General features: G+C 25.4%; 1 protein-coding gene across 1 annotated transcript; it reads right to left on the bottom strand.

Moving 5' to 3' along the window:
- Positions 1–318: 318 nt before the first annotated feature.
- On the bottom strand, positions 319–7,447 carry LOC122506026 (protein tipE). Its single transcript, XM_043617995.1, has 3 exons — positions 5,688–7,447; positions 1,445–1,778; positions 319–663 (listed from the first exon to the last, which is right to left on the bottom strand). The coding sequence occupies exons 1-3, from the start codon at positions 6,190–6,192 to the stop codon at positions 579–581; spliced, it is 924 nt and encodes a 307-aa protein (XP_043473930.1). The 5' UTR covers positions 6,193–7,447; the 3' UTR covers positions 319–578.
- Between the last annotated feature and the right edge of the window lie 2,462 nt (positions 7,448–9,909).

Here is a 9,909-nt window from a genome sequence, read left to right as displayed (position 1 = left end):
TTTAAAAAATATCAATTTCGAATAATGTAAAAAATCGCTCTTTACAAAACAGTCTAAAATTTCTTTCTGCTTTTGTAATGAAGGGTTAAAATCCATTGAATATTGTAAAAATATAGGTGTCTACAAACTAACAATAAGTTAAAAAATTCATATTTCTTATTATTTTTATAAAGTTTATTTTCGTTTTATGTCCATATTAAAATGATAATTTTTCTTTATTGAGGATGAAATTATTTAAAAATACTTTTTTAAAAAATTTATGGCCTATTACAGAGTTTTAAAAATACTATAAAATCATTTAACTATAAGAAATAAAATGCTTTTAATTTATACAGTAAATACATTACATTTTTTTTTAATGTACATAATAAAGAATTTCTTTCACAAAGTAAAAAATATTTAAAAATTGTTAGTACAAATTCAATCCCTTAAGATTGCATATAGCGCAAGGCATTATAAGATTTCTATAAAAGTAAACATAACCTAAAATAAAGTGAGCATAAAGCAAGTAGATAGGTTTGTTTTTAAAGATCGGATTGCAAAGTAATTGTAGTAATTTCAATTAATTCTTCCCGACGTCACAAGGGCTTGGAAAATTCTCCACACTCGCAAAGTGCTGAATGTAACTCTTTACGATCCACCTGATTGCTTATCGAGTGCTCACTGTAACATAAAATAGATTTTTCTTTATCTGGCTTTTTATAACTTAAAACCATCAATAATCAATTTAAATTAAGTAATGTATTATTAATTAATTATTAATTAACCTAATACATTATATAATATGTGACGCGCACTGAAGAAAGGTACCTAAGAAGCAAAGAATTCTAAGGTTATTTTTGTGTTATTTGTACTTTGATTAGAAGATTTTGTTTAATTGTGGAAAATTAAAAACTAGTTTTATAAACTATTTTAGGTGCAATGAAGACTGAAACAGTGAATTTTTGAGAGTTGATCTTCTTTGGCATTTTCATTTCAAAAAATTCAAACATAACCTACAACTTTTTGCTTCTTAGGTAACTTTTTTCGGAGCGCGTCCATATAGTTAAAGTATCCTAAAAATGTTTAGAAACAGAAAATTAAATACATTTCTTGTTCATTGATATTTAAATGGTAAATATATTTATTACTTGAGTCTGGATCAAAAAAGCGGTTACAATTTTTCTAAGTTAAAAATCATTGGCCCAAAAGTTAATAAGTTTTATATCACAATTTATTAGGATATTTACTCATAATCTTCTCTCAAGTATGAAATGCTTACAAGAAATTGAAATTCTACTTTTTTATTAAGAGGTTTAATTTTAAACCTTTCTTTTCTTCAGTGGTCAAATCATAAAAAAATTATAACATTCTTTTATCGGGACCCATGATTACTATTTTGGAAATTAAAAGGTTCAATAAGTTTTGAAATATTATATTCCACAAAGAATAAAGAAAATATTACCTTAGATCATTAAGCTTATGTTTCCTTAAATCTCTTGGAGGCTGTCTTGGAGAAGGTACGGAGCATCTGCAGTCACAGTGCATAACACAGAGCGCCACACTAGTTGCCAAAGTCACAACGAAAGGTGCAGCGAAGAAATGCATAATTGTCGCGACTTGCGTTTCACGACTGTAGTCTGCCATTACTATACTTAAGTTAACTCGACTATAATAACAAGGAAATTTTATACCCTCAAAACCCAGTTCTCGTGTGAAATTTTCACAATCTACTGACGGTGGATATCCACAACCTTTGATGTTCACCAAAAGAACAGCTTCTATTCCAAAAGTATTTGCTGCGAAATTTAATATTTCATTAACACAGTTTCCAAAAACCACTCTAAAGTCATTCTTCCAAATTATAAAACAATTTACTTCAATTTCAACATTATTGAAAACATGCACTGAAGAAACGTATCTTATTGAAAAATTATTCGTGTTTGTTCTCATACAGGGAGAAAATTTATTCCTGAGATTTTACTGAATTTAGTTCGATAAAACTGGGATGAAATGACAAAAATAGAAATTTTTCAAGATCTAGATTATAAAAGAAATTTCATTAAATATGTAGAAGGTTTATAATTTTTATAAATATAAGATTTATACAATACTTGTATCAATGCTTCAAGTACGAAATTAAAACTTCAACTTAGTCTTAAAAATTTCACTGACAGTTCGGTGAAACGTAAGGTAAGTGTTTGCTATATTTATATTTACTGAATAGTTCGATAAAACTTGAAAAAAATATGAAATAAAGATATCACATTACATTTTAACCACTATTACTAAAAAAGCAATTTAAAAATGATTAAAACCTATGATTATGCCACTATATCCCAACTTTATTGAAAAAATCGGTAAAATATGAGGAATGAATGTTCTCCGTGTATTATTGTTGAGAGACATGCCAAGTGATGACTTGTAGTGGAATACTAATGACTGTGCATATACCTATAAAAGAGAATGTAGTGTTCGAGTACAGAAGCAAAATCCGGCAGAAGAAGAAAACACAGAAAAGTGCAGGATGTGAGTCCAAGGGAAGAAATATCTCCCTACAGAATTTGTTGCGAAATAGTTGCCAGCATGCATTAGAGGAAGAAAAGAGATGCGGACGAACGGAAGCAACAGTTTAACGTGTTGCTAGCATCGTAATTTAATTGAGTAGTCTGTTGTTTTGAGAAAAAAGAAATCTATTAATAAACCACATAAATGGATCAAATCCCAGATAGCAAAATAACTTTTGAGAAAGTTTGCAGAAATTTGTTACTAGGGGGGCAGTTTACCACTTGGTACAAACCAAATTGTTCATCATTTGGTTTGTAAATGACAGACTTCGCACTCGATAATTAATTTTAAAATACTTCCTCTATGAGGAAGAAAAAAAGTAGTAAAAAGTAGATTTCAAATTAAAAAAGAGTAGTAAAAAAGTATCGAAAAATTAAACTTGCCGACCAAAAAAACTTGTTTTAGAAACTTCACAAAACTGACAAAATTTCTATTCAATATTTTATTTTCTTGACTTTTTCCTAATTTTCATCAAAACTATTTACTTCTTTCTTATCCTGCAAATAAATTCAATTCCTGCAACGAATTTTATTATTCATGAAAGAATTTTAATATTTTTAAAAATATAATTTAATTTTTGCGAAGAATTTTATAAAAAATTTTAAATAATCGAATTCCTTCGACTAATTTTATGTAAAATCTAATTTAAATCATTGAATTCCTGCGAAATTTTTATTATTCATCAAACAAATTGAATTCCTGCAAAGATTTTTACAAAAATTTTTTAAATAATTGAATTCTGTTTGGAAATTTTATGAAAATAGTAGATATTGAAAATCATTGAATTGTGAAAAGTTTTTAAAAATAATTAAATTTTACAAAGAATTCTATTAAAATTTTTGACAATAATTGAGTGTTTGTGTGGTATTTTAATAAAGTTTTTTTGAAAATAATTGAATTTCTAAAAAGTATTTTATCATTTATGAAAATAATTGAATTCTTGCAAAGGATTTTATTAGAATTTAATTTATAATTAAATTTCCAACAAGAAATTTATTACTTTTAAGAATAATTGAAGTCTTGTGATGAATATTGTTATATATTAAGATAATTGAATTTTGCAAAGAATTTTATTAAAATGACTCAAAATAATTGAATTTTCGGGAATAATTTTATTAAAATGTTTGAAAATAATTAAATTCCTGTGAAAAATTCTAATATTTTTGTAAATACTTAATTGAATTCTTCAAAAAAATTATAAAAAATATTTTTCTAAATAATTGATTTTTTCGAATGATTGAAATAAAATTTTTAAGAATAATTACATTTTTTGAGCAATTCCTGTAAAATTTTATTAAAAATAATTGAAATCTTGCGATGAAATTTATTATTTATAAAAATAGTTTAATAATTGCAAAGAATTTTATTGAAATTTTCAAAAATAATTGAATTCCTCGAAAGAATTTTATTATTTATAAAAATAATTGAATTATTGCGAAAAATGTTATTAAAATGTTTAAACAAAATTGAATTTCTATGAAGAATTTTGTTATTTTTGAAGATAATTGAATTATTGCGAACATGTTAATTGAAATGTTTAAAATAAATTGAATTTCTTTTCAGAATTTTGTTATTTTTTAAAATAATTGAATTCTTTATAAGAATTTTATAAACATTGATTTAAACAATTGATTTTTACGAAATATAATAAATAGGTATTATTAAAAAAATTTAAATTATTGAATTCTTGTGGAGAACTTTATTTGTGAAAAAATTGAATTTTCAAGAAAAATTTTGTTAAATATATTTATCGACATAATTGAATTTTTTTGAAGAATTATTTATGTAAATAATTGAATTCTTGGAAAAAATTTTAAAAGAACATTTTTTTCAAATAATTTATTTTTTTGAGGAATTGAAATAAAATTTTTAAGAATAATTATATTTTTTGAGCAATTTCTGTAAAATTGTATTAAAAATAATTGAAATCCGTTGATGAATTTTAATATTTATGAAAATAATTGAATAGTTGCAAAGAATTTTATTAAAATTATCAAAAATATTTGAATTTCCGAGAAGAATTTTATTAAAATAATTGAATTATTGCGAAAAATTTTATTAAAATATTCAACAAGAATTGAATTTCTTTGAAAAATTTTATTATTTTTCAAAAATAATTGAATTCTTCATAAGAATTTTATAAACATTGTTTTAAATAATTAATTTTTTCGAAATATAATAAATATTATGGAAAATTTATTATAAATAATTGAATTCTTCTGAAAAATTTTATTTGTGAAAATAATTGAATTCTTGCTTGGGGTCGTCCATATACCACGTGGACACTTTTAGGGGGAGGGAGGGGGTAAAAAAAGTTTGAAAATGTCCACGATCCCATGTATTTTTGTGTCCACAAGGGGGAGGGGGGGGGGGGTAAAAATCTTTGAAAAACTGTCCACGTGGTATATGGACGACCCCCTTGGAATTTTATCAAAAATATTTTTAAAAAATTGAATTTTCATGAAAAATGTTATTTTTGGGGAAAGTAATTGATTTATTGTGAAGAATTGTATACAAATTTGGTTAAATAATTGATTTTTTTGAAAATGCTTTTCTAAATTAATTGAATTCCTGTAGAAATTTTATTATTTATGAAAATAATTGAATTTTATCAATTTGTTTTTTAAATAATTGAATTCTTTTGCAAAATTTGATGAAAATACTATAGTATTTATATTGATATTGAAAATAATTGAATTTTGAATATTCTTTGAAAATATTTGAATCGTTTTAAAGAATTTGTTGGATTATAATTTTTGAGAATAGTTTTTTAATTTCTAGTATTAGCGAATTTAAAGTAGTGGAAATTCTCAAAAAAGAACAGAAATAGTTGCTTTTAGTGGCTGAAATCTAAAAAAAGTTCCGAAATAATAGCATAACGTAAAAAAAGTAGTAAACAGTAGGTTTTAGTAGATGAGTGCGAAGCCTGAAATGGTGAACTGTCCCCCTAGTAACAAAGTTGTCCTTTTTGCTATTCAACATCAGCAAGAGTTTAAATTGAATTTTTTCCTGCAAAACCTTCTGTATTCGGCTACCTGTATCCCTTAATTAAGTTCATACACACATGCAAAAAAAACATGCTACATCACACTCTCACACACATTCACAGCCACTCTTGGAAACCGTGTTGTTTTACATACTCATCATTGAGCTAGTGGATAGAGTTGAAATTAAAGAAGTCGCGTTTGTCACGGTCTCGTTTGCGACACTTGAATTCGACCATGGATCATAAGTTACGTATATATGAGTACACTTGTACACATCACTGGTGCAACCCTCTCTACATGAACTCCAGGTACAATTGAACAAACCAGCGAGATCCTCTCTTCGAATGGTGGTGCACGTGACTGGTTCGGGGGAAAAATCAGCAGCTAATGTACTTATTGCCGGATCAACATATAATGGCACCAAGAAGAGCAACGCAGCTCCACCTGATGTTGCAACCAAAGCCAAAGCAGAGGTGGCATAAAAATTAAATCGCTGACGAAATGTACGCAGTGGTGGACTTCGACTCGATTTATTAAATCCAAATTCTAATAGTTTATGACGTCGTTGTTCTTGGTCCTTTAAATGGCAATTATCTAATGTATTTTGGCACTGGCTACAACTAGCATCCAATAGAAGTTCAGAACTACTCCCGTGCATTCTTACTGGCAGACTGGATACAATTTTATATTGCAGCAAATTCAAAATTTATCGATTAAATGTTTATAACATGTAACATTGTGTAAACGGCACTATATTTCAAAAGAACATAGTTATCATCTCCAATTACTTAAATCGTTTATGGAATTAAATTCTCCGTTTAATAAATTTAATAAATTCACCATGGCATTTGAAAATATTCCGTGTATGCATAAATTCTTCATATTTTATATGCTTTTTCTTTTTTTTATTTCTACATACTTTTTATGTGTATATTTTTGATGGACGAGCATTAGAAGGCAGTGAATACTTAATATTTTTTATTTTTATTTGTATTGTCTTTCAATTACTGCAAACTAGTTTCTAAGCATACTCTTCAATTCATAAACATTTTCTTTAATATCTTTATCTTTAATATCTTTAATATAAAGGTGTAAAAAACTCGTAGAATAGAAATGAATTCCTTTGATTATTTTTCTTCTAAAACGTTAATTCCTCTCGTCAATTCTTTTTATTTTGATTATAAAGCATTCAGCATTAAAAAATTGTTACAAATTACAGAGGTAAATATACCTCGATTAATGATAAAAGTATCACTAATAATTTACATAGTGTTTACTAATAGACGGTTCCAAAGGATAACTAGATTTACACCACTTCTTTTTTGAAACAAACATTCTTGCTGTCAATACTTTAGCAGTAACACATTGACACTCGAGTACTTTTATCAAGCAATCTATTTTATATTTGTAGGTCCTTAGTTGTCCACTTCTGAGATCGTTTCCTATATAGTATATCAAATACATGAAATCGATTGATTCTTCCCTTCAATTTAGAAATATTGATTGAATTTCTATAATATGGTATTATATAATAATATATGATGTCAAAATTAATGTAAATGGAATTTGTCGAATTTTCCGATTATAGTCAACTTTCCTCTTCTATTTTCCATCAAGTTACATTGTGAAAAAATTAAGAACATTAGTGCCACTTATTGCTCCTTGAAAATTATTATTTCTACTATTAATGAAAAGCATTGCGGTAAATATGAAAACCGCTTTTTGAAAATTCAAAACCATCCAGCCTTTCACACGATTCCCGAGTTAAAATGCGACTGTCCTCACTGATTTACCTTTCTTGGCATATACTCCGATAGGGCGGGGTTGCTGCAACGCGTGCGCCACCCTACTCACCCAGATATTTCCTTGTTTACAATTCTCAATATAATAAGTAAATTCAATAGACTTTATAATCAATTTAACTTGTAACTATCTCAAACTCATTTCCATTAGTAAACAATCTCGAATATCAAATGCATCCTAAAATTTCAGATAAATGTTTCAATTAAGAATCTGCATATACTACAACAAGATAGAACGGATAGAACCAAAATTATCGCAATTTTAAATGAACTTTTAGCATTTTCAGCATTATTAAGATTAATATCTATCATAGCGTGTTAATTCTTTTATATTAAACTTCAGAATTTTGTGAATATTTCTTAACTATGTGCATTATATTTATAATTTACAAAGCTTTAAAAATTGTATTGAAAAATCTCTTTTGAATACATTTATGACTTTAATCAGAAAAGGACTGATTAAAAAATCCATACATAGAGACTACTTACTCTATAGATGTAAATTCTACATACGCTTTTTTTACTTACGATTTTTTCAAAACTCATACTGTTGAAAAATTCTTAAAACACTAGTTATAGGTCACGTGAGAATAAAAAGTCGTCTAGTAGAATAAATATAAGATTACCGTCCTAACGATGCCATTTTTGAACGACTTTTCATATTGTTGTACCTTTAGAATGACTAATTTTTTAAATATTAATTTTTACTAAAACGGATATAAAATAGACAAGATTGCAAATTAAATTCGTCAATATTATATGAACGTTCTAAATTTTCATTATACTTATAACTCTCACTATATAACCAGTTGTTTGCTTGTAAGTTTTTGACATTTATATCAGTTACGTGAGTAAAAATGCCATCCAGTTTTTTAGAAGACTCGAAATTTCTGAAGTGTGACACTAATTTTTCGATGGAGAGATTTTTATATGTCATGTCAATAATTTTATAGTATTTTTGTATCAAATATTGTTTATACAACTTTTAAGCATCAAATTATTAAAAACAATTCCCTATTGTTTTATTTGATAGATTTTTATAAAATTTGGTATGAGCAATATACAAACAAAAAACGTTTGTTACATTTTGATCATGATTTGTTTAAAATAGCAATAATTGTTATAAACAAATAGAAATAAAATAAACTTCTCCGCCTAATTTCGTATTTTTTCTGGTCAATTATGATTCCCTTTTTTATTACAAGTATTTTAAAAAAAAAAAAGTCAGTATATTGCATATTTTTTAAATTAAAGCCTATTAAATTGCTAATCGATTCCTTGAGACCGATTTTTAATAAATAATAGATAAAAGATTTTCTAATGTTTTAATAAAAAAATAAAATAAAAATAAATAAAAAATTACTTAAAAAATGATTCTTATTTATTATAAACAATTTAACACAAAAAATTTTTGATTCAAATCTTTTATTTTTTGTTTCCGAGTAATGTTTATTTCTTAGAAAATATATTTAATAAGAATACTAATTACAATACTAAAAATTAATATCAATTTTATATTTTTTAATAATATTAAGTTGTTTTACGAAACTTTAACTTCAAATGGATTTTTCTAGATGTATTTTGTTAAAAGAATGAACACTTATTGTGAGACATTAACAAAGTTATCCATTTGTTGATTTAGATTATTTAAACAATAAGATTATGGGTTTTTAATTATTTTACTTTAAAATAGACTAAAAGCTAACTAATTATAATGCTATTTAATAACAGAAGCTTTAATTCATCCCAAAAAAATCATATATTTTACATTTATTTATTATTTTCATTACTAAAAATAAAAAAATTATTAAAAAATATGAAATTTATAGGTATTAATTTTTAGTATTTTAATAAGTTTTCTTATTAAATATATTTTCTAAGAAATAAACATTACTCAAAAACAAAAAATAAAAGATTTGAATAAAAAATTTATTCTTTGTTAAATTTGTTCATAACAAATAAGAAACATTTTGTAATTAATTTTCTATTGCAGGAAAATATTTGGGGCAAGTTTCTTAACTAATTACATTGGTTTACCAATAAATATTGTGCATTTTACAAGAATTATCTCTTGTATAAAAAAAATATTTTTTATGATTTTTACCAACAAATAAAAAGTTTGCAGATATTATGTATTAAAAATTGGCCTCAAGGAATCGATGCGCAATTTAATAGGCTTTAATTTAAAAAATAGTTTATTAAATGACAATTTAGTAGCGGAAAGGGCCCCAAAATGGACATGGTATGCTCTAAATATTTTCGAATACAATTTATTGATTCAACCTACCGACAATATTTTGACTCCTTTACTAAATAAAATATTTATAAAGAGTTGTTCTACATTCACTATTATTGAATTTTTACAAATTATCTGACTACCAATCTTGAAATTGGTAATCATATTATTTTATTTGTGACCAAAACGGCCGGATAATTTTTTTTTTTTGAAAAGTTTAAGTCCTGGAACAGAAAACAAAGAAATTTCATGATCTATATAATATAAACTTTGGAAGTACATGTGGTTTTTTTTATATTCATTTTTGTAAAAATGGCGCACTTTTTGAGTAAATTAA

The sequence above is a fragment of the Leptopilina heterotoma genome, unplaced genomic scaffold, assembly GCF_015476425.1.
Source record: "Leptopilina heterotoma isolate Lh14 unplaced genomic scaffold, ASM1547642v1 Lhet_113, whole genome shotgun sequence".
Lineage (NCBI taxonomy): Eukaryota > Metazoa > Arthropoda > Insecta > Hymenoptera > Figitidae > Leptopilina > Leptopilina heterotoma.
The sequence above is the reverse complement of the archived record's forward strand: the minus strand, read 5'-3'. Positions and strand labels throughout refer to the sequence as shown.